This window comes from Mastigoproctus giganteus, chromosome 13 (assembly GCF_048544385.1).
Source record: "Mastigoproctus giganteus isolate SK-2022 chromosome 13, ASM4854438v1, whole genome shotgun sequence".
In the NCBI taxonomy this organism is placed as follows: Eukaryota; Metazoa; Arthropoda; class Arachnida; order Uropygi; family Thelyphonidae; genus Mastigoproctus; species Mastigoproctus giganteus.
Window position 1 is genome coordinate 94,917,735 of NC_143587.1, and position 26,988 is coordinate 94,944,722.

Genomic DNA, 26,988 nt, shown 5'->3' on the forward strand with positions numbered 1-26,988 from the left:
AATCCCAGGAAAGTAAGTGGTCTCTTGGTACACCCGGTCAGCATCCCCGTAACTAGATATGGTAAAGCCAGGTCCCACTAGGGCCTGGATGAACAATGGGCACAACAAACTGCATACCACATGACCTATACATTATTTTTAAACCTCTGGCATAGACAGGGTACTGTCACTCGATGCTCAGAACATATGCAGAGACGGGAGAAATCCCAGGAGCCGTCTGACCCTCAACATATCTATACCTATACCTAATGTCACTTTCCCACTCTTAAAATGTCTTACCCAATATCTAACTGTATTCACATCTACAGTATTGTCACCATAAACATTTTTGAGACAGCAAAATCCATATCGTATGGATTTCGATAGGCGTCACTTCTTCCTTGGTAAGAAATTCAATCACTACTCTTTTCTTGATAAGTATATCTGTAACATCCACCATTTTGAACTATCCGTGTGCTGCACTCACGAGACCAATCACAGCACCATTCAGTATGGTAAAAAAACCCCTAGTGACCACACAGTGACATGTGAAGTGATCTATGGCACAACATTTGAAAGCAAAAAATTAGGAGGCATTACTTTCATACCAGTCCTCGTATAACCAACATTCCTATCATCTGTCTTAAAGGGTATTTTATCATTCTGGCACATGTATCTTCTATTAAAAAAAAAAATCCAAGTCACTCTCATACACACATACATATATATATTTTTTTTATTTATTTACTTTTTTTAATTATTAAAAAAATAATTTCAATGACTGGACAACTTGGTTGAAAAGGGAAATCTTTTATTAAACCTGTTATATTTCATTTTATAATGCAAATGGCTATGTGGAGTGGGCTAAATTTTATTGTCCTGGTTAGCAATACTAAAATCACTGTAAAAATATCGCATCATATTCATAATCACAGCACATATTTACAAAAAAAAAAAAAAAATTAAAACTGTTCTGGTCGCTTTAGATGATTTCACATTAGTATTAGTAGTGGCAAATGATGCAAAGAAACAAGCTAATATAGCATCACACAAATAAAAAAAACACTACCATGTCATCTGTCCATACTCTATAATAATTAATTTGTCTAATTATTATTATTATTATTAGCCATATGGTGCAAGGAAGCCTAAGGCTTTTGCTACACTAGCCAAAAAAAAAATAATAATAATAATTCTGAATTACTCTGATAGAGAGAGAGAGTCAGAAGTAAAAGGAATCACCAAGAAAGAAAAGAATGATGATATCCAACTCAGGACCCTAGGTGTGCCAAGCCCATACTCACCAGATGTGAGCCCCTGAGGTTAAGGGGTTAAATTCTTCCCTTAAATTTTATTCATACTATTCACTTCCACAATACACAAGCTCCTCTATACGGGACACTATAGAGCAGTGGTTTTCAACCAGGGTGCCGCAACAACATTCTTAGGGTGCCGTGTAATTTGGGTTTAAGTTACTTAAAGTTATTATTATTATTATTTTTTTTTTTAATTTATATATTTATTTCATTATAAAAAGGGTACAATATAAAGGGTATGGTACAATATCCATTGTACTGTATCTTTTTAATTTTGTGATGATCTATAATTGATCTTTATTTAGTACCTCTATATGCCGACTGGGCTAGCCAGGTAGGTAAAGTGCATGCCTGGCAACCCAAAGGTCGCGGGTTCAATTCCTGCCTCGGGCTTGGATCACAGTAAAATGCAAAAACTTTGGGAGGTTCATTATGGCCATAGAAGCTGATGCGCCAACAACTAACAAGAAAAAAAGTACCTCTATATAAAGAATAAATTATTTTATAGGTATATATTAAACGGTCAAAAACCACTGTGTTAGGTATTTCTTTTGGCCTAGGGGTGCCGTGAAAAAATTATTGGGACAGTAAGAGCACCATGAACCGAGAAAGTTTGGGAACCTCTGCTATAGAGGGTCTTGAGTGTCATTACAAGTGCAAGCAGTGAATTTCAAGCCCCAAGAAATTGTAAGTTTTTCTGAATACTTTTTCCATTTTATTTACTTAATTGTCATATTGTTTATAAGTAGCTTTATAGTGCTAGTTACACTCGTTATTTTTATTTTTAATTTAGATAGAGATTTTGTAGGTTACTACTTAATATACGTAAAATCGTTGTTTCATTTGAATCTTGCTGCCATTTTTATAGTATAGAGTGAGTGGTAGGGAATTCAAATTTTTAATTGTGGTAAATAGTTAGCGCTAACATAAAACTAGATAGCATAATACATATCAGTGCATTTAGGATTCTATTAGATAGTGTAGTATTGTTCATTAATTAATTAAATTTATTAATCTAATTAATTTTCATTGTTAATCAATAGTATTCAATCAGATATCATGCCCCAGACTAGAGCAGCAAAGCAACAGGCACAAAGAAACAGAAGTGCTATGACTTGGGGGGGGGGGGTTAGAATTCCACAACACATCACAGCCTTAAAAAAAAAAAAAAAAAAGTACAACTTGTGAAATGTTTGCGGACTTTATGGAACAGGACATGATATAGCCAAGGAGGATGTCTTTGTGTGTGTGCTAGTTGCAGAGTGTCAAGAAATTAATCGCCAACTCAGCATTCTGACAGGCAACTATGACAGTTTGAGGAGTCAGATAGATGCCCTCAAAGGTATTAAATTGAGGGACCCATCAAATTCTCAGCTGCCCAATTCAACGGCAGAACTCAACCTTCTGCATCAGGCAACAGTGGCAATCTCCAAGGCAGAATGCACTGGTCCCACATGTGCTAGTTATTGTCGGTGACTCCATTGTCAGGGAGAATGGTAATATATTGTGTAAAAAGGATGGGTGGAATCAGTGTTGGGTCCATTGTTGTTTTCTATATTTATATTTATAAATGATATTGATGATGGTATATCAAGCATAATGTCCAAGTTTGCAGATGATACGAAGGTTGGCAGGGTTGTTAAGGACACTAATGATGGTATGCTGCTGCAACAGGATCTAGAAAACTTGAGCAGATGGGCTGAGAGGTGGCAAATGAAGTTTAACATTGACAAATGTAAAGTACTACATATGGGAAGCAGTAACCCCAGAGTGACGTATCAACTCTGTGGTACTACACTAACAGTGGTAGAGAACAAAAAGGACCTGGGAGTAATTGTGCAGGCAGATATGAAGTTTTCTGAGCAGTGCAGTCTTTTTTTTTTTTCCTCTCTTTGTTAGTTGCTGGCGCATCAGCTTCTGTGACCATAATGCACCTCCCAAAGTTTTGGCAATTCTCTGATCCAAGCCCGAGGCGGGATTTGAACCCGCGACCTTTGGGTTTCCCAGCAGGCACTTTACCCACCCGGCTAGCCCGGTCGGCCAGTGCAGTCTGCCAAAGGGCAAAAGTTGGTGATGCTGTAGAGCAGATATCATCTTTAAAGGACACAAAGGGTGATATTGTTGTACACATTGGCACTAATGACATTAATAGTAGATCTGCAGATTTACTTAACAAGTACAGGTCAATGTTGAAAAAAAGTCATCAGTTAGGGTTAAATTTGAAAGTGTCTCCAATTCTACCCAGACACGATAGGAGGGAGTACATGATGAGAGCCTTGTCAATCAATTTGGCCATGGAGAGATTGCTCAAGGCTCATGGGATAGAATTTTTCTCAGTGTAGTCTGTGTTTGTTAACAGGAGAGAATGCTTCTAAAGGGATGGGATACTCTTAAATATAAAGAGTGCAAGAGTATTTGCTGGTGCTATTGAGGCAGTGTTAGGAGGGTCGGAAAACTGTTAGCTCGGGGAGATTCACAGACTAAAAGATTAACAGCAGCCGCAGGCAGAAGTGAAAGTTATTCTTGTACTGCTTCTATTAGAATGAGTGGACTGGAGGGTGTTGTGATGGGGGGTTCTGGGACTGGTGGGGATAATCATGGAACAAATAAAATCATGGCTGTGTTAAGTTAAGTAAGAGCAAAAACAGGTGCAGGTATACTTGCGTATACACCAATGCTAGGAGTATAGTAAATAATTTTATGAATTTAAAGTACTGGTCAATACGTCAAAGGTGGGTATTGTTGAGATATCAGAGACGTGGTGTCACACAGATATAAAAAGTGCAAAATTGAATTTCAGGGAGTCCAATGTGTACAGAAAGGGTATACAGGATAGGAAGGGAGGAGGGATTAAGCTGTTAGTTAGGAAACTCATAAAATCTAAGAAAGTGCATCCAGTTGACATGGGTGGACAGAGTCAGTCCGGTGTGATATAAGCACTGGGATAGCAAAATTGAGAATAGATATGTGTTATAGGCCTAATGACTCTAATGAGAACAACAAACAATTGTACAGAGAAATACAGTGGGCCAGTAAATCAGAATGTCTTATAAGGGTGGAACTGGAACTTGTGGGTTGGTCATTTGCACATTAGCAAGACTTTTGTGGATTTATTGGATGATTGTTTTCTAAAGCAGCATGTTCAAGAGGCAATCAGAGAGAGTAATACTCTTGATCTGGTTATCAGCAGTGATTATTCGTACATTAAGAATTTGTAGATAAAGAAACCACTAGGTGGCAGTAATGAGTGTACTAATGTGGGATTTACTTAAAGATAAAACTAGCATCATGGGTAAAGGGAAGGGTTTTTGTTTTTGTAAGGGTGACTACAGTGGTCTCAGACAGTTTTTAAATTCTATACAGTGGGACCAACTGATGATGTTATCAACAACAAATTCTAAATGGGAAGCATTCAAGGAATTAATCATGGAAGCTACTAGGTTTTCATAACAATTAAGAAATATTGTTCAAGGTTTGGGCCTAAATGGATGTGTGATGATCTAATGAGACTCATGGCAGAGAAGAAAAATGCATGGGATGCATAGAAATTATCAGGTGACACAGGTATGGTAGAAATAAGCTACTCTGTAATCAAGTCACAAAGGAGGTTAGGCAAGTGAAGGAAGATTATGAGAAACCTTTAGCAAAGAATGGTAAAAAAACAACAAGCACTTCTTTACTTATATAAACTCTATAAGGAAGGGGATGAATCAGATTGGTCCACTTGATATCAATGGTTCGAGTGTTGATGATCCTGCTCAGATAGCTGACAATCTGAATGAGTATTTTGCATCTCCATTCACACATGAGGAATTCTGTAGGGAACTGAGAACAGAAGCTTATTAAAATCTAACAGGGAGCTTAATGATTTTGTATTAACTGAGAGCAAAGTGGAGGAGAAATTGTTGAAATCGAACATAAGAAAGGCACCTGGGGTGGATGTGATCTATCCAGTTATATTAAAGGAGGCAGCAAAGGAAGTAAGAAAAACCTTAGCCATAATTATGAAAGTTTCCTTGGACTGGAGATGTGCAAATGTATCCCCAATTCACAAAGGGTGACAGAAGTAATAACAGACCTGTAAGTTTAACTTATGTTCCGGGGGAATAATGGAGTCACTGGTTAAAGAAGCATTGCAGGATCACCTAGACAAGACTGCAGTAATAATTCATACACAGCATGGGTTTGTTAAGGGAAAGTCTTGTTTGGCAAATTTGAAAGAATACTATGATGTGGTTATAAAGGGACTGGATGCAAAAAGTAATTTTGATACCATATACTGATTTCAGTAAAGCTTTTCATACTATTGCACATGGAAGACTACTGTACAAATTGAAGCAGTATGGTACTAAGGGCAAGTTGCTACAATGGATAAAAGGGCGGTTGAGTGGGAGAAGACAGAGTGGTAATCAATGGACGCTGCTCTTCTTGGACTAATGTTATTAGTGTAGTCCCTAGGTTCAGTGCGGGGCTCACTTTTGTTTTGTATATTTATCAATGATATCAATGAAGTTATATCACGTTTAATGTCCAAGTTTGCAAATGATACAAAGGTTGGTAGAGTTGTTAATGACTGTCATGGCAGTGTGCTACTGCAACAGGATCTAGAAAAGTTCGGCAGATGGGCTGAGAAGTGGCAACTGAAGTTTAACATTGACAAATGCAAAGTACTGCACATGGGTAGAAGTAAACAGTAACCCCAAAGAAACATACGAACTGTGTGGTACTACATGTAGGATTTTAGAAAATGAACAAGACATGGAAGTTATTGCACAGTCAGATAAGAAGTTTTCTGAGCAGTGCAGAAAGGCTACCAGAGCAGGTCATGTTGCATTGTCAATGATATAAAGGAATTTTGCTAGTAGGGAAAAGGAGGTGATTATCCCTTTGTATAAGGCAGGGGTCCCCAACCTATGGTCCGGATCCGGCCTGCCAGATGATTTCATCCGACCTGAAAGACTATTTCATCCGCCTCGTGAAATTTATCCTATAGAAATCTTTTTTGGTTGCTACATATCGTATATAAGGATATTTTTAATCAAAATATAATGTAAATGCGTCCAAATATAATTTTGTAACATTGTTAAACACTGTTTCTTGCGATGTCGGAAATCCCAACAGTGTGAGTGCCCAAGGCTATGAGTTTATAGCCTCGAGTATTTCCGGCGAACATGAGTTGTCGAAAAGTGAAATAGTAAAGTTAAAATAAGCGACTGTTAAAACAATTGCTAAACACTAATCTAAATATTAATCAAGTAAGTATTAGCGAAAGAATTGTATGCAATGCGTTCTTTGCAGTTTGGAATGTAAAGACAAGTACGCGTATTAATCTTTCTCCTGGTCAGCTATTCTCATTCAGACTAGTCGTCAGGCCACTGCACCGATTATCATGCGCAACAATTTATTAGTGCTATTTGTATAAATGCATATTATTTTTAATTTAACTTTGAATTTTTTATTTTAATTTTAGTGAATCAAGATGTCAAGGAAAAGAAAAATTGATTTCAAATGTCGTGTCTTCAATGAACTTTGGTCGATTAATTATTTTTTTATAAGGGACAATAACCGATGTACCTGCTTTATATGTAAGGAAGCAGTTTCTGTGTTGAAAGAATATAATTTGAAACGGCATTATACAACAAAACATGCCTCAACTTACGATAAACTTCAAGGAGAGTTGCAAAACAAGAAATTACAAGAGCTGAGCTTTGATTTCAAGAGGCAACAACAACAGATGACATGTTTCACTAATCAGAATTTAAATTTAATTAGAGCTAGTTTGCGAGCATCTCAAATCATTGCTGAAGAAGGGAGGGCTTTTACTGATGGCGAGTTTGTGAAAAGAGTGTGCCTATCAATTGCAGAAGAAATATGCCCTGATCAAGTTAAGCACTTCGCTGCTATAAGTTTATCAGCGTCAACTTTAGCAAGAAGAATCGAAGACTTGTCTGCTAATGTTAAAGATCAGCTGAAACAAAAAGTTACAGATTTTATAAATTTTTCGATTGCAATTGATGAAAGTGAAGATATTACCAATACAGCACAGTTACTCATTTACATATGAGGTATAAATCAAAATTGGTATAAATCAAAATTTTGAAGTCACAGAAGAACTGGCTGCACTTGAAAGCTTGAAGAATAGAACCTCTGGTGAAAACATATTTTATAGCGTATCAAAAGTGTTTGAAGACCTGCAGCTTGATTGGGAATTGTTGACAGCAATTACGACCAATGGTGCAAAGAATATGGTTGGAAAAAATATTGGTTTCATCGGCCATATTAATAAATATTTTGATTCCAAAAACATCGAAAGACCTATGCAATTTCGTTGTGTTATTCACCAGAAATCGTTGTGAGGTAAATTTTTGTCTTCGAACTCAATCATGTCGACTATAATTAGCATTGTGAATTTTATACACAAAAATGGCCTGAACCATCGTCAGTTTAAAATTTTCTTGGAGGAAATCGAAAGCAAATATGGTGATTTGTTGTATCATATGGAGGTGCGATGGTTGAGTCGCGGTAATGTGCTAAAAAGATTTTTTCAACTCAGAACCGAAATAGACATATTCATGAACGAAAAATTAAAACCAGTCCCAGAATTAATAGACTCTAAATGGTTATGGGAACTTGCATTTTTAACAGATATTTGTGAACATTTGAATACTTTGTATAAAAAACTTCAAAGTCGCAATATACTTGTAAATGACTTGTTCTACAACATTAAAGCATTTCAGACAAAATTAGAATTATTTAAAAATCAAATTGAACAAAATAATTTTTCCCATTTTTTGTATTGTGAAAGTTTATATAATAATATGCCCAATTGTGATTTTTCTACTGACAATTTTGTCCAAAATCTTGAATTATTGATGGAAGCATTTGTTGATCGATTTGTTGATTTCGAAAACAATAGAAAATTATTTACATTATTTCAGAACCCATTTGATGTAAATGTTTCACAAATAGATCAAGATCTACAATTAGAAATCATAGATCTTCAAAGTAACAATAACCTGAAAACATTACTGAAAAATGAAACATTAATTAACTTTTATAAAACTTGGACAGAAAATGAATTTCCAAAATTAAAAAAAATTAGCAAGAAGAATAATTTCTATTTTTGGTAGCACTTACCTATGTGAACAAACATATTCAAAAATGAAATATATAAAATCCAAACATCGATCAAGAATGACAGATGAACATTTGCAAGACTTTTTAAGATTGGGAACTTCTGCTACTAAACCTAACATTTCAATTATTGCTAAATCAAAACAACTACAAACATCTCATTGATTTGCTATTTCTGTAATATCAAATGGGATTATAATAATAAAAATTGTGATTTTTAATATGACTATGTCTTTATTTACAATAAATATCCCTTATTTATAATTTTTCATAGTTTTTCTATCTTGTACACCCCGTTTGACCTGGTGAAGTTGCTAAAATTGCGTTTTTTGGTTTACAGTGTTTTTAGTCGTCAAAACTGCACCGACTCCGGCACACCATTTATTATGAATTTTCTATGTGGCCCTCCGATGAAAAAGGTTGGAGACCCCTGGTATAAGGCAATGGTCAGGCCATGCCTTGAGTACTGCGTACAGATCTGGAGGCTTCATTTTAGGAAGGATGCAGAGTTGCTTAAGTGAGCACAGAGAAGGGCAACAAGATTGGTGAGCAGAACAAAGGGGTCCTCTTACCAAGAAAGGCTTAAGTTCTGCGAACTGCAGCATCTGGAGACTAGGCACCTATGAGGTGATCTGATTGAGGCATATAAGCCCTTGAATGGGTTGAGCAGGCTTGATTCTGATGGGATTCTTCCTCTTGCTCAGATTACGAACCTGATGGGTCATAAATTCAAATTGAGAAAAGACATTTGTAGAATAGATGTGCAGAAATTTGCCTTTAGCCAGCTGGTAGTTGATTGTTGGGAAAAACTTCCATCTATCGTTGTGGAATTTGATAGCTTAAAAAATTTAAGGAGGAACTGGACAAACTTTCAAAGGGAATGGATGTGTGAAATGGGTTTTTTTTTGGCCAATGCTACATAAGCTTGCTTTCTTGCATCACATGCCTCTATTACTACTAATACCAAGGCAACAGCTTGTTCAAATAATCAATCACTCTCTGGCTTAAAGCAACTTTTCACATATCTATTCCATAACTGTCCTTTTTCAATTTAAACTTAAATTGAAAATCCTAACTCTGCCCATTTAATTCACTCAATCCACTTAAGGTCTTAAACACTTCAATTAGATCTGCTTAGAGGTGCATAGCTCCAGATGCTCTAATTTACAGAACTAAAGTCTTTTTATGGTAAGAGTACCCAAAACGTGTTCTCGACTAATCGGGTTGCTGTTCTCTGCACCCAATCCAACAGATTCATATCCTTCCTAAAATGAGACTACCAGACTCATATGTGTTACTCAAGATACAGCTTGTTTGTTATTTGGTTTTTAGGAGCATTAGCAACTAAGGCCATATTGCTCCGGGATATGCAGTGGTCATTCCCTGACCTTTCCGCATCCTCCGTATTTGGTGGTGACGGGCTCGAACCCCGGTCTAATCAAGAAGGGTGTGCTACACACTGCTGCTCTTTCCCACCTGGCTACGGAGGCGCCACAAAAGATACAGCCTAACCATTGCCTCATACAACAAGAAAACCACCTCCCTGTCCCTGCTGGTAAAATTCCTGTATACCATTAACAAAACTATATGATTTGTCTTAGTAGCCTAACTACAATGCTCAGAACCCAACTGTCAGAAACTTATAATGCTGGTATATGAATATTTCTCAAAAAAATGTTTTCTTCATCAACACTACTATGTTACCACATTTGAGGTGGTTGAGAACGAAAGATATGTACAGGTAACTGTACAGTCCAACACAAAGTTCTCTGTGCAGTGCAGACAGGTTGCTAGAAAAGTTCATGAGGGTTCTGTCAATGATATACAGCAGTGGTGGCCAACAAGTCGATCACGACGAATTTTAAATACAGTATATATAAAAATTGGATTAGTCAAAATCTAAATGTTATTATTATTATGCACCCCACTGCATATGCTTATTACAAATCCGTTGAACCTGTCTACTCTTGTCAGTATGCAGCCGCAAAGCATGTCTAGTGAAAATTCACACAGTTACATTGTGAAGAGCATAGTGTATGTGTCGAATTCTTATTTAGCTTACTTAACATTAATAACTGGACAGTTCTTATATGTTAATTTAATACCCTTTGATTTAAAATGAATACTATGAAAAGGAGCAAAACATATAATTTTCATCAAGAGTGGGAACTAGAATACTTTTTTGTAATGATAAAAGAAAAATGTTATTGTTTAATTTGCAATGATTCCATGGCTATACCTAAAAGAGGAAATTTAGAAAGGCATTTCAACGCACTCCATGGTAAATACCAATCGGATTTTCTGCCTAATAGTGACCATAGAAAAAATAAATCAAAAGAACTTAAATCCAGATTATTCATGCCTCCTAATTTACAATCTAAAGCAGTAACTGTAGCATCATTTAAAGTGAGTCATCTTCTTGCAAAAAAATGCAAACCATTTTCTGATGGTCAATTCATCAAAGCCTTATTTTTAGAAATAACAGATTCTCTTTGAAAATTTTAAGAACAAAAATTAAATTAAAAGTGCTCTTCAAGATCTGCAATTACCTTGAAATACTGTGATGCGAAGCATCGAAAAAATGAGTAAAAATGTGAGTGAATAATTGCGTGCTCATATTGCTAATTGTGTGTCCTTTTCTTTTCAATTGGATGAATCTACAGATGTCAGTGATACAGCTCAATTGCTCATTTTTATTCTTATGGTTTTTGATGATTCTGCCACTAGAGAAGAACTGCTCGGTATTGTTTTGTTAAAAGAAGGAACTAGAGGTCTTGATATACATTGGTGTTTAAAGAAAGTGCATCACCTAGGAATTTCACATTTCTAACCTTTTTTGCGATGGTATATTCCATTAATGACTAGCATCACATATAGAAATATAAACAAAAGATATTTATTAATAACTAAGGCAAAGCTAAGTAATATTTGACAGGTGCTCTCAAAATATTCCAAAATTAGCATATGCAACCTTTATACAACAGTTTTGGTAAACACAACAATTATGGCTGAAATGTTATCAGAAGCCCTCAATTTGCTTCAGTTTATCATTTTACATGGAAAACAAAATGAAAAGTTCACCAGGTGCAAACTAATATTTAGTTGAACCGCCTCTGGCCCTGATGACAGCAGCACACCTTTGAGGCATTGACAAGATCACTTTCTGAAGATAAACAACTGATAGTTCATGGTTCCAAACATGAATTATGGCTTTCTGAAGTTCATGAAGGGTCTTTGTCTTCTTTCTGGCAACTGCAGATTCCACATGATTCCAACAGGATTCAGGTCCGCGCTGTAATAGACCGTTCTTCCAACCATTTTTTCACCTGTAACAAATGTAAACACATCACTGTTGCATCTCTAATGCAGAAATGAAGCTAAAGTAACTACAGAAGTGCCTACTTACACTTTTGTCCAATGACAAGGAGCAGAGTTGTCTTGAAAGATGTAGTTACTTGGCAGTTTGAAATGGTCTCTAATGGTTGGCAGCAATTTGCCTTCCAATATAGTCAGGTATCCATTGGCATTTACGGAGCCTTTTATAAACTCCAGGTGATCTACTCTGCGATACAAAACGCACCCCCACATCATTTGGCTGGTAGGGAATTTCACTGTAGACACCATACTGTCTGAATGGTATTCTTCACCACGTCTACGGCGAATCGTTTGTCTCCCATCAGAGCCATGTAGGTTGAATTTCTTCTCATCCGAGAAAATAACTGACTTCCACTGCTTGGGGGTCCATTTGACATGCTCCTTACACTAAATTAATCGGGCATTTTTCATTTTTTGTGTGAGGAGGGACTTCTTCTTAGGACGACTGGCTACATGTCCATTTTTGAAGAGGCGTCTTCTGACTATTACTGCACTTGCTACCACTTTTGTATGTTCTTCGCATTCTCTTTTCAGCTCAGACGAAGAAGTTTTACGTTTTCAAGGCATAAGCGCTTCAAAATGCAGTCCTGTTTTGGCATAGAGACTCATTTGTGTCCGGTTCCTTTTTTCCTATCAGCAGAACCAGTATTCTTGAGTTTGGAAAGAAATCTACTCACTGTCGACTGATTGCAAGACAATCTATAAGCAATATGACGGGAAGAATATCCTTCCTCACGTAAAGCAACAATAGCACTCTTTCTTCGTGGCGTCAACTGCATGTAACTTTCCATCCTGATACAAGCAAAGAATGACTGCAACTCTTGCAGAGCGTGCTTATATAGCTGAAAGTAATAGCTGATGCAATATTATGTTAGTTAGTTAGTTTGGTTTTTAGGAGCATTAGCAACTAAGGCCATATTGCTCCGGGATATGCGGTGGTCATTCTCTGACCTTTCCACATCCTCCGTATTTGTTGGTGACGGGCTCGAACCCCGGTCTAATCAAGAAGCGTGTGCTATGCACTGCTGCTCCTTCCCACCTGGCTACGGAGGCGCCAACAATATTATGTCATCAGCTACATGTGTCAATCTGATGCAGTCTGTAAGAAATATTACCATATACTTACGCTTTTCGGATGACAATTGCAATTTTAAGGAGTGATGCACTTTCTTTGAACACCAGTGTATTTAACACATTCAAAAATTTTATTGAAAAAATTAAATTTCCACTATTTAAGCGCATATCAATAACAACAGATGGAGCTAAAGCAATGACGGGGCAACTTAACAGATCATCGCATCATGCCAAAAGGATGATGAAGTTCCAGATTTTTTGGGTTATACCACTGTATTATCCACCAACAAGTGTTAGCCAGCAAAAGATTAAATACTAAAAGTATTATGGAAAATCGTGAATTCCATCAGAGGACAATCTCTTTAAAGGAGACTTTTCAAAATGCAACTCAATGAAAATGAACCAATGAGAGTCGGAGTAAGTTTCTACAGAGATTTCAAAATTTGCTGAATGAAATTAAGAAATTTGTTGATCGAAGGGGAGATGATTATCAGTTGTGTAATCTGGCATTTTTGGCAGATTTTACCAGTAAATTAAGTGATCTGAATTTGGAATTACAAGAAAAAAATAAAAATGTGGGTGACATGATTTGTAGTACAGTAAACCCCCGCTATTCGCGGTATCTGTATTCGCGGTCGCTGATTTAATATAAAATGAAACCTAAAAAAATGTGAATTTTAAAGCGCCGTGAACATTTTCCACCATAAAAGACATGGGCGTGGCTAAAATTATCTTTCCCGGTCAAAACAGCGCTCAGTGGGTGGGGGGGGAGTGCGGTGACAAAATCCCAGCATGGATGTTTCCCGCTAATCCTTGTTCAGTGTGTGTTATGCGCTTGTCATGGAAGGTTTCGTCATTTGCTTTTAATTTATATGCTTATAAATTGATATGCTTAAAAAGTGAAAAATCTACCGTTTTGCAGCGTAAAACAGACTTTTTTGAGTGTGTTAATGGAAGAAAGTAACTTTATTGTGGACAATTTCTTCCTAACCCGTACAAAAATATGGCTAGGAATAACAAGGGAAATGTGAAAAGATCAAAGAAGTTGATGACATTAGTTAATAAAATTGAGTTATTAGATAAAATTTCTAATGGTGAAAGTGTCTCCTCAGTGGTAAAACATTATAAAATCAATGAGTCAACGGTACAATCAATCAAGAAATCGGAAGAAAAAATCTGCTGTAGTGTCCGTGAAAACGTGCTAACTGCTTCAAAAATTTGCTCTGTAATTAGAAAAAATGGAAAAAGCTTTAAATCTGTGGCTTGCATTTCACCGAACTCAAAATAAAACTCCGTTAAGTTCACTCATCATTCGTGAAAGGGCAAAACTCCTTTATCAACACTTTAGCGAAACTGTTGATAGCACTGGCGGGATAAGTTTTTTAGCTAGCAAAGGCGCTGGTTTGAAATTTGTAATAAATATTACATTTAATATTAAATTGTTTCTTATTTTCATTTCGAAGCCATATGCTTGCATTTCACTATGTACTGTCTATGTACATAGTCATACTATGAAAGTACATATAATACATACATAGACAAAATTTTAGACTAGTTTTTCTTATATATTTCATACTTTGGAACGGAACCCCTTTATTACTGTGGGAGCCATAACTCAGTATTCGTGTTTTCGGTATTCGCAGCATTTCTCAGGAACGTAACCCCCGCGAATAGCGGGGGTTTACTGTATTTCTGCATATAAATATCAATTTTTGGCAATGGCTAAGGATCTCAAAGAAAAAAATTCAGATCATTTTGCAAATATGCAAGATGATTTGCAAAAATATCCTGTTTTTGGATTTAATAGTGAGAAATATGTTTCTGAAATTAAGAAAGTTGTGGATGATTTTGAAACCAGATTCAGTGATTTTAAAACAATTGAAGATATTGTTCAATATATTTCTTGTCCATTTAATGTCGACTTAATGCCCATGTAATGTAAATTGCAGAAAAAACGCTGAGATTTTTCACATCGAGACAATATTACTTGAAAATGAAATTATTACATTTTGAAACGATATCTTCCTAAAAGCCAAATCATCAGAAAAAGACTTTTGGAAATATGTTTGCCGAGAAAAGTATTCAGATGTAAAAAAATGCAGTGAACTTTTAAATTCCTGTTTCGGTTCCACATGTCTATATGAATCAGCCTTTTCGTATTTTAAACAAACAAAGACGAAGAATCGCACTACTCTTACAGACTTACATACTGAAGATTCTTTATGGTTGGCCTTATCACAATATATCACCAATTTTGAAAGCTTGGCAGATGACACGAACTTCACATAAATTAAAAATTTAAATATGTATGAATTTAAAATAAGAATTTTGAATTGTATTTAATTTTAAAATTTATAAACAACATTTTTCAATGTGTGTTGATTAACTTTTTTAACCATGTGCAATGAAATTCTTGAGATGGTAGATCGCAGCACATTTTGAAGCAAAAAAGTAGATTGCATCACAAATTAAGTTGGCCACCCCTGATATACAGGAACTTTCCCAGCAAGGACAAGGAGGGTGATTATCCCATTGTATAATGCAATGATTAGGACACATTTTGAGTATTGGATACAAGTCCTATGTTAAGAAAGATATGAATCTCTTGGAAAAGGTGCAGAAAAGGGCAACCAGATTAGTTAAGAACACAAAAGGGTACTCTTACCATAAAAAACTATAGTTCTGCAAATTGCAGTGCTTGGATATTAGGCACTTGTGGCAGACCTGATTGATGTGTTTAAGGCTTTAAATGGATTAAATAAACTCAGTCTCTCAGTAGTGGTGCTGCTCCTGAATGCTAATTCAGGTGCTAATTCAGGTTCAAAACTAATGCTCACACATTACCCATTAATTAATGATGAAAAATTTTAAGTTATTTCTAGCTTCCTAAATATAGTCAAATATTTTACTTATGGTTTTTGCAGAGTAATTAAATGTGAGCACCTATCTGGTGCCAAGCCACTGTGTGTAATACTTTATCCATTTGTATGAAAATTACCAAATTTACATGTTTGTTTAGCATTCAAGATTAATTACCTGTCCACTCCCACAAGTAAAGTAAGCATCTACCTCATGCAGCAGTTGTTTTTGAAAGATTTTGTTTTTACATAGTAAAGAAGTGGAAATGTAACATGATATTTAATCACACTGGACTCTACAGGAAGCAAAGTAGGTATCACATTTTGTGTGTTGTGAAGCACACCAAATTTGAAATAAAATTTTGAAAAAATATGAAAATTAAAGTGTAGAATTGTATCTAATATCTACACACATTAATTTTTTTAGAAGTATCTGTACATATAATAAGCAGAAATACATGCATACATTTAATATTTTGTGCACATAGTGACCTTTTCAACTGGAAAATGGATCATAATAATAGATTTCAGACTAGACTTTTTGATGATACTTTTCTTTCTTTTTTAATTTTTGGCAGAATTAATATTTTTTTCTGATTTTTTTGAAAAGCACAAAGTGATAAAAAATAAAATCAATATGTTTTTTAAATTTATTTTTAAAACTACATATCTTTCTATACATTAAAATAATTTTCCTCCTGGTGATATTTATTCAGTCAATGGGAGAAGAGGGTTGCAGGTTACGTGGTAATACATAACAAATACTAAAATACGTGACAGAAGCTTGTTTTACTGTGATAAAACAAGCTTCTGTTTTAGCATGATCATGCTAGATGAACCTCGTGCTCATGCTTTGTTCATCTAGCATGACCTCGCGGTACCATTCTTGATTTCCATATGTAACATATTTATGTATTCATAGCTGAGGAAGAGACACACATAGTGTCAAAAGCTTCTGTAAGTATTTTATTTTATTTTATCAAAAGAAGCAAGCACAGCGAGCAGGGGCCGAAGCCCCCTAGTATATATTATGAATGCTTATTATACGAATTGTTTCATTTAATGTTTTATTTAAAAAAAAAACAATCCATATAAATAAATATTGAAATCTTTTAAGAAAAACTGACTGACACACACACACACACACACACACACACACACACACACACACACACACACATATATATATATATATATATATATATATATTTAGGCTAAATTAAAATTGTTAACTTTTCTATTATTTTTCTTATTTATTTTTCAGTAATTTTTATTTCTCTATTTAATTTTTGGATTAATTTGATCATATATATAAGCTGACATACTCATGGATAATTCAGAAACCCCCAAAAATTTTTTTCTAAGAAAAAGAAAAAAAAGGCACTTATCAGGTGATGTGTCACGCTTATGTCATATGCACCACTGCTGCTGTATTAATGATGATGATATTCTTATACGGTTTCTTGGGCAACACACACACACACATGCACGCACGCACACACACACGGGGACATAATTTTAAAAAGGATGGCTGCAGGATAGATGTGTGTGAATTTACTTTCAGCTAGAGAGTAACTTACTGTCTGTTTGGAGTTGTGGAAGTGGGTAGTTTGAATAAATTTAAGTAAGAATTATACATATGTTGAAACATATAGTATGAATCAGAGCTGAAATGCACAATACGAAGGAAGGAAAATGATTTTGAATATTTTCATTAGATTCTTTTTAATATTTTTAATTGCATTAAATTGATTTTTAATTGTATTAATTGGTTTTTAATTATTTTTTACTCTAATGTAAGTTTTTTTATTTTTTTCGTTTTAATTTCTGGAGAGTATCATACGGAAGTGTTCTACGTACTATATTGAGGTAAACGCCTCTTATTATTTTACAAATATTGAAAGAGACATATTAGAGGTGATGGACCGATGAGGTTTGAAGTTTTTTTTTTTTTTTTTTTCCCCAATGCTGTATAAGCTTGCTTCCTTTCATCATTTGACACTACTACTAATAATAATAATAATAATAATAATATATGCACTACAAAAATGAAATATACTTATTCTAAGTTTTTTTTTTTTTTTAATCCAGAATGTATATAGCTCCAAGACTACTTTTACAAACAAATTTTTATTACTCACTCATACTCACTAACATTATAAAACTGAATATGCCTATAGGTTCAACAAAAGTTATATTCTTCTCTTCACTATCAAAAATTTTATTTTCTCATTTCTAATAACAACTTTACTTCATGCAAGATTACTCTGACTCCTTTCTTTTTTTTTGCACCACATTATATATTATCAAAATTACATAATAGTTTATGAAGTGCCATTACCTTTTCCTCTAGTATCCAATTCTCCTCTTGAAGTGAAGCTAATCGTGCCAATAAATCATTAGTCTCTTGATCTAGGCCAGTAGGAGTGGCTCGATTCGGAGAAGACTGCATTACAAATAAAGTAAAATAAAAATAAACAGAAATTTTCCAATAAGCAAATGCTTATTAAAAATTACTACTACAGTCGATTCTGGTTATTTGGGACACATCGGGACTAGTGCATTTTGGCCCGATTAAGCGGCTGCCCAATTATCCGAAGTTTCACGTAAATAGTTAAAAATACAATGTCCCCCCCCCCCCTTTACAACTGGTTCACTGTACAATCAAATCACGTTACGGTGGAGTCACCATTGTAAAGTACTGTTCACTATACAATGTGTAATAAACGCCGGTCATTGTGATCGCGTTTGTGAATTGAATTTTCATTCAATTAAACAGCGATTCTAATTAGCAAAAATAGGAGGAATATTATCCACAGGCTATAAAAGTAAAGATATATTAAGTAAAAATTTACCCTTTATTATCTTACCAATTAAAAAATTAAATGATACGTGCAATTCGGAAGAATATACGTGATAATTGGAAGAATTAATATGTACTGTAATATGTACATACTAACTAAACTAGTTGACATTTCTGTTCACTGTCATTTGTGGGTGGGGGTTAAAATTTAAAACAGTAAAAAGATAAGCAATCAATAACAAAGAACACGTCACACACAAATTGCAAGTAACACGATACACGTAAGTGAGAACAGAGTAACAAATTACAAAGCTTTAAAAATAGGAATGAAGAGAAGATTATTAAAATTATTTTTTTTTATACGATTGAAGATTCCATAGAAGTGTAAACACATTTTACCATAATAACCCACAGAATTCCAGCTGTCGGTATTATCGCAAATTCAATAAGATCGAGTTTACTATCAGTTTATGACAGATGTCACTAACACAAAAGCCCAATAAACAGGTGACTGCTGATTGTTTTATGGTTGTGACCTCCAGAAATCCAACAGAACTATGTGGTACAGTCGGAGACAATCGTAGGGTAATCTTCAGTGCTGCGGTCTCCTGCCCCAATTAAGCAAAGTAAACCCTGGCTATTTTCTCGATTGGGATCTGTTTTTTAAGATTTGCCCCAAATAAATGGCTGCCCCGATTAACCGGTGGCCCAAATAACCAGAATCCACTGTATAATTTACTTTAATAAAAAAAAATTTTTTTTCTAACCCCATTTTCAAACTGAAGGATTATACAGAAAAAAATACAGGTATGAGTTTCCAACAATAGCAAGGATGAATGTGTATGTGGAATGGGGGGGGGGGAGAGATCTATTCAAAATATAATGTAGGATATATCCAGAGGTTCATGGCTACCATAGAATCCACCACCCACATGAAAACAACTAGATGTACCTCAGAATGATAACACTTATATTGTGAACAGCTCGAGTATAGAAATGGTCTAGAACAGTGATAGACAACCTTCTAAGCCGACATACCTCATATGACTTTTACAAAGAATACTGTAGCTCCATTATACAAGGTGTTCCATAATGAACTGCACTTTTGAAAAAATCATAATGAAAAAAATATGCATTTTAAAAAACAAGATATTCTACACTTAATGGAAAATTATTTTCTAAAAATCAGATCACTGATATGACGTCTGTCATGACAACTATGCTCATCAAACTTAACCCTCAAATTTTCAAAGACGTAGCGACACATTGCCGGCAGAATGCTTTCAATTTCATGGTGGATATTTTCTTTTAATTGTTCCCCTCTTGTTATTGGATTATTGGAGTAAACATGGCTCTTGAGGTAGCCCCACAAACAAAAATCAAGTGGGAATAAATCAGGACATCTTGGAGGCCAGTTGATGTCACCTCTATGTGAAATGAGTTTTTCTGGAAACAGTTCGCGAACCACTGGTAATGTTACATTCGATGTGTGATGAGTCGCCCCATCTTGCTGGAACCATGTCCTGCTATTGTAGTAGTAGTGGCATGTGATGCAAGAAAGCAAGTGTATGAGCTTATGCAGCATCAGCCAAAAAAAAAAAAAAAAAATCACACCATTCCCTCCAAATGCCTGTCCAGTTCCTCCTTAAATTTATTCAACCTATCAACTTCCACAATGCCAGATGGAAGTTTGTTCCAGCAATTAACCACCCGCTGGCTAAAGGCAAATTTCCGCACATCTATTCTACATCTGTCCTTTCTTAATTTGAATTTATGTCCCCTTAGGTTCGTAATCTGAACAAGTGGAAGGATCCCATCAGAATTCAGCATGCTCAACCCATTCAAGGCCTTATACACCTCAATCAGATCACTGTGCAGGTGCCTAGTCTCCAGCCACTGCAATTTGCAGAACTTAAGCCTCACTTGGTAAGAGGATCCCTTCATTCCCCTCACCAATCTTGTTGCCCTTCTATGTACACGCTCAGGTAAATCTACATCCTTCCTAAAATGAGGCCTCCAGACCTGTACGCAGTACTCAAGGCGTGGGCTGACCATTGCCTTATACAGAGGGATAATCACCTCCTTTTCCCTGCTAGCAAAATTCCTATATATCATTGACAAAACCCCATGACCTGCCCTGGCAGCCTGTCTGCATTGCTCAGAAAACTTCATATCTGACTGCACAATTACTCACAGGTCTTTTTCATTTTCTACCACCTTAAGTGTAGTACCACACAGTTGGTACGTTTTTCTGGGGTTACTTTTACCCATATGCAGTACTTTGCATTTGTCAAGGTTAAACTTCAGTTGCCACTTCTTAGCCCATCTGCCCAAATTATCTAGATCCTGTTGCAGTAGCACACTGCCATTACTGTCATTAACAACCTTTGTATCATCTGCAAACTTCGACATTAAGCCTGATATACCTTCATCAATATCATTGATTAATATACAAAACAACAGAGGACCCAACACCGAATCCTGTGGGACTCCACTAATAACATTAGTCCACAAAGAGCAGCACCCATTGATTACCACCCTCTGTCTTCTCCCACTTAACCATCCTTTTATCCATTGTAGCAACTTATCCTTAATACCATTCTGCTCCAATTTGTACAATAGTCTTTCATGCGCAACAGTGTCAAAAGCTTTCCTGAAATTCAAATATATGATATCAAAATTATTTTTTGCATCCAGTTCCTTTGTAACCACATCATAATATTCTATCAAATTTGTCAGACAAGACTTTCCCTTAACAAACCCATGCTGTGTCTGAATTATTGCTGCAGTCTTGTCTAGATGATCCTGCAATGCATCTTTAACCAGTGACTCCATCATTTTACCCAGAACAGAAGTTAAACTAACTGGTCTGTAATTACTCGTGTCACCCTTCAATCGCCCTTTGTGAATTGGGGATACATTTGCACATCTCCAGTCCGTGGGAACCTCCCCTGAGTCCAAGCATGCTCTCATAATTATGGCTAAGGGTTTGCTTAGTTGCTTTGCCGCCTCCTTTAATATAACTGGATAGATCCCATTCACCCCAGGTGCCTTTCTTATGTTTAACTTCAACAATTTCTCCTCCACTTCGCTCTCAGTTATTACAAAATCATTAAGCACCCTGCTACAATTTGATAACCTTGTGGCATTTTCAAACCTTAACTTCTCATGTGTGAATGTAGATACAAAATACTCATTCAGTTTGTTTGCTATCTGAGCAGGGTCATCAACAGTCGAACCATCGATATCAAGTGGACCAATCAGATTCATCCCCCTTCCTTTTAGAGTTTATATAAGTAAAGAAATCCTTGCTGTTTTTCTTAGCATCCTTTGCCAAAGATTTCTCGTAATCTGCCTTTGCCTGCCTAACCTCCTTTGTGACCTGATTACGGACTAGCTTTTATCTGCCATAGGCTTCTGAGTCGCTTGATAATTTATGTGCATCCCATGCATTTTCTTCTCTGTCATGAGTCTCATTAGTTCATTTGATAACCATTTAGGTCTAAGCCTTGAACAATATTTCTTAATCGAAGATGAAAAGCCTAGTAGCTTCCACGATTAATTCCTTGAATGCTTCCCACTTAGAATTTACTGTTGGTAACATCATCAGTCGATCCCACTGTACAGAATTTAAAAACTTTCAGAGACCATTGTATCCTGGCAATTCCTGCAGTTGTGACATCAGAAAATCTTTCAACATTCGAACATAGTGTCCAGAATTAACCGTTAAAGCCTGGCCACGTGAGTCCTCAAAGAAGTACAGGCCGATTGTTCCAGAAGCTGACATTGCAGCCCAAACAGTAACTTTAGGACAATGCATCTCTCTCTGGTGTTTCAGTCTTGGATTATTCTCACTCCAATATCATCAGTTCTGTTTGTTTATGTGTCTATTCAAATGAAAATAAGCCTCGTCAGAGGACAAAATGTTCTCTGATGAGGCTCATTTTCATTTGAATAGACAAGTAAACAAACAGAAGCCTATGGCAGACTTACAACTTTCAAGTTATAAAGAAAACAAAAGTGCAATTCATTATGGAACACCCCGTATTTTTTTCTATGAAGTTTGTGTCCCCTAAATACAGTTTCAAAAAAATTTTTATAACACTGATGACAACTGACAAATTAACTGAGCACGTGATTAACACATGATGTGAATTTATTTTTAAATTCACAAAATATTAAAAATTTAGACAGGTAGTTCAAACATTAAAAGTTAATTCATTCCTAGCATGCATACTCATAAAGCAGGAATTTATTTCCCATAGACAATGTTAAAAACAGGGGTTATGTTCTCAACAATGAAATTAGTTAGCTAATTAGTTTATGTTTAAACAATGATTGATTTATCCAAAGAAATGAAAACAGCCTGTAAATTCAAGCAAATTATAATTTAAAGAAATTATTTATGACTTACAAATGTTAATGTTTATTCTTCATCATCAACTAAATGCACACTCATTGATTACTCATTATTGGGTTGGCACTCGTTGTTGGTTTGTTGCACAAGGAGTCATCTTCTTCAGAAATGCTTAAAGAGGCACTGGTTTCCAAGATCTCTTTTCTTTATAAATTTCACGATAGCACGAATAACCTTTTTTTTGTATGGCACACACAAATTGCAACTAACTAACATGATACACGCACGTGAGATTACAACTAACGTGATTCACAGGTAGTAACAAGTTAAAAAAGCTTAAAAAAAAAAAGGGATGAAAAGAATATTCTGAAAATTTATTTATGTTTTTTATATGATTGAAGATTGCACTGAAGGAGAAACACATTTCACCATAATAATGCAAAAACCCACACAATTCCAGCTATCGGTATTTTCGCAAATGTAATAACATTGTGTTTACGACACATTTATAATTGACTGCATTAACAGAAAAGCCCAATAAACCAGAAACTGCAAATTGTTTTTATTGTTTTATGGTCGTGGCCTCCAGAAATGTGCTTTAGAAAAATATTGCAAAGGCATTCAAAACTGATTCTTATAACAGAACATATGATAATGATTAAAGTGTAGTGCATTTTAATGATTTGAAATGGTAACAAATATAATTTACATTATAAAAATGACCTTTTAGAGAGATAAATAGCTTAGTTATACAGCAAAAATTTCAACCTCCAAGGTCTTGGAATGAATAACTAAAAAACAATGTGTTATTGGGTTCACATTATAATATTTTCAAGATAGAGTGGTGTCTCTAGAACAGATTAATATCGTAAAGCGGGGTGCCTTGTATTGTATAGCTACAAGTGTGTTTGAAATGCGGGATTTATGAATGTTTAACATTAATTTTTTGATTTTGTTGATACTTGATACTTGAAAAAAAAAAAATTGTAAAAGCAGGAATTCGTAAAGTGAAAACTCGTAAAGAAGGAATTGCCTGCACATCATTTTTCAATAAAGCCAAATTCATATGCCAGTATACCCCCTTCAAGTCCCTTCTATAGGGATATGCATACCACTGGTCTAGAATTTCCATGTCCACCATACCACTAATAGAGAACCTGGCACACAGATTGTCTGTACCAGCTACAGACATCCCACAGAATATCCCAACATTTCATCTAATATTAATATTTTGTGAAAGAAAAAAATTTTGTATTAATATTTTGTGAATCAAAATGAGAAAAGTGATCTGATCTAATCCAGATGAAGCATATAATGCCAAAAAGTCATGACTTTTCTTTGATCAGATTATGTGTTTGAGTTTCATAATGATTTGATATGTGATCCTACAAAGCGGAACATAAAACTGAAAATCTGTCTGAAGCTGTTAAGAAAACAACATCCAATCCTGATTTAAACTGATTGCAAGCCAATCCAAATCACATCTCAGAAAAAAAGTAAAAGGACTGACGAGGTTTTCTATATACCATTTCTGCTCCTTAACTGAGAGATTTATGGTCGTGACCTCCTTTCATTTGCTATGAAAATGGCCATGCCCTATGTGAATCTGATCAAAAACAATCTATTTGTGCCAGTATATTTATGGATAAATGCTTTCACTACAGAAGTTCAACAAATGAATGATCATGACTAATAGAGCATTAGAGTCACAAAATTTTTGCTTAACTTTAAAAAAATTATAGTACTGCAAAACTGGTAAAAGCACTCAATTCTATGCCTATACATCTGTTCAAAATAACATCATTACAGAATATATGATGCTGGAAAAAAATTATTTGACTTTACTTCCTTTTTTTTTTTTTATTATTAATGCCCACATAAGTGTTACTGAAACACTAAGGCATATATGTCTGCAAGCTCTGTACAACCTGCACCCCAACTCAACAGTTTCAATACAGTCCTAATTTACCATAAGGTTGACTGGTTAGTTAACTACTTCTTTGCACATCAATTGCAATGATCACAGTGTTTGAGTTCTTATGACAGTAACAAACTATGTGCTCCTAATCATGATTTTAAAGAGTTGTTTGCTTTGTGGGCTATTTTCATTAAGTCTAATTAGAGTTATTGTATGCATCAGGTTATAGCCTCAGACACTGACACATCATAAAATCCTTAAACAAATGTATCAGGTATAGCTTCTTTCTGTACATAGCTATGAGCAAACTTGGTTTGTACAGAAAGAGGATATGCTTCATTCTTCTCTTCCTTGGTAATTCCCTTCTATTTCTCTCTCTCTCTCTCTCTCTCTCTCTCTCTCTCTCTCTCTCTCTCTCCTTTTTTTTTTTTTTTTTTTTTTTTTTTTTGGCTGGTGCAGCATAAGCTTCAGGCTTCCTTGCACCATACAGCTAATAATAAAAAAAATAAATAATAATGTAAAATAACTCTATATAACTTTCATAGCCTGAGGCTTTGCTTCTAGACTTAACTGTGTCTATAAATTTTTACCATGATTATTCTTTATGAACAATATCACTTTCCACAACCACTGCCAGTTCCTTGGTCACATGCATAACTAAATTCAAGCCACTAATAAATATAAAATTGGGCAACACATGCAGAACAACAAGTTAGTGATTCTGAAAAATTAGAAGATGAAATTAAACACAACTCCACAACCCTTAGTTACAACAGGCTTCCATGCAGCATGGTTGAAAATAATCATAAGCAAATATGTGGAGAATAATCTAAACACTACTTCTTGGGGGTGGGGGGCGAAAAATTCAAAAATGCTCACAATTAAAGCATCAAAGAAACGAGGAAGGTAATTGTGGCCAACAATCATGCTTTGCTAAGCTTCTGACAATTTTATAAACTTATACACAAAAGCATGCAAATGTCAATGTGTTTTAGTTCCTTCCCCAAAGAAAAAATCCTTTCAAATGAAATTCACAACAGGTCATGCAATAAGCTGTGTTACACAGAATTGAATTCTACATATAGTGAAACATAGATAATTCAACACAGTTTAATTTGAAATTGATTATTTAGAATGTTTTGGCCCTTCCAAACTTCCTACACTATAAAACGAAAAAAGTCAATTGTAATTCAAAGTTTAGTGAATATATATATATATAGATGTTGGATAATTTGATCAGCCAGGAATTACATTACAAATCTGTTTTCAGAGTCAGAAAAGCAACAATTCTATACTTCACTACCATATAATGTTAGTAATTATTTAGTTTGAGCTATACCTTAATGGATATAGCTCAATGTAATAAATATTAGTTTGAGCTATATCAATTAAGAGTAAACTACTATATTATTACAAGTGGACATGTGAACTGCATTAAATGTATGATTTATTATTCCAGATTCTTTGGAAAATACAGGAATTCATAAATATGTGTAGGCAAAATTTAAGATATTGAAGTCCCAGAATTAGTTAAGAAACACAAAATCTAAGGAAGTGCATCCAGTTGATATGGGTGGACAGTGCAATACTGAGTCAGTTTGGTGTGACATAAACACTTGGAAAGGGAAAATGGGAGTAGGAGTGTGTTATAGGCCTAATGACTCTGATGAGTACAACGAACAATTGGCAGAGAAATAGAGTGGGCCAGTAAATCAGAATGTCTTGTAATGGGGAATTTTGACTTTCCAGATATTGGCTGGAAATTTTTAAAAACTGACTACAAGTTTTTAAATTCTATACAGTGGGATAAACTGGTGATGTTAAAAACAGTGAATTCTAAATGAATTAATCTTGTAAGCTACTATGCTTTTCATACCAACAAGGAAATAGTGTTCAAGATTTACACCTAAATGGATGCCAGATGAACTAATGGCAGAGAAGAAAAATGCATAGAATGCATATAAATTAACAGGTGACACAGAAGCCTATGGCAGATATAAGCTAGTCTGTAATCAGGTCATAAAGCAGGTTAGGCAAGCAAAGGCTAATTACGAGAAATCTTTGGCAAAGGATGCAAAAAAAAAACAACAGACTTCTTTACTTCTAGGAGGAAGGGGATGTTTGTTGTTGTTGTCTATTTGTTATTTGGTTTTTAGGAGCATTAGAAACTAAGG

The 26,988-nt window shown here is 35.1% G+C and overlaps 1 protein-coding gene across 1 annotated transcript in view; it reads right to left on the reverse strand.

The window, feature by feature from the left end:
* LOC150076266 (GRIP1-associated protein 1-like) overlaps positions 1–26,988 on the reverse strand; it is a 370,153-nt gene that overhangs the window by 73,969 nt on the left and 269,196 nt on the right. Inside the window, exon 20 of the mRNA XM_090387422.1 lies at positions 18,078–18,182. Within this exon, the coding sequence (XP_090243548.1) occupies positions 18,078–18,182 (105 nt within the window). The remainder of the gene's footprint in view (positions 1–18,077; positions 18,183–26,988) is intronic.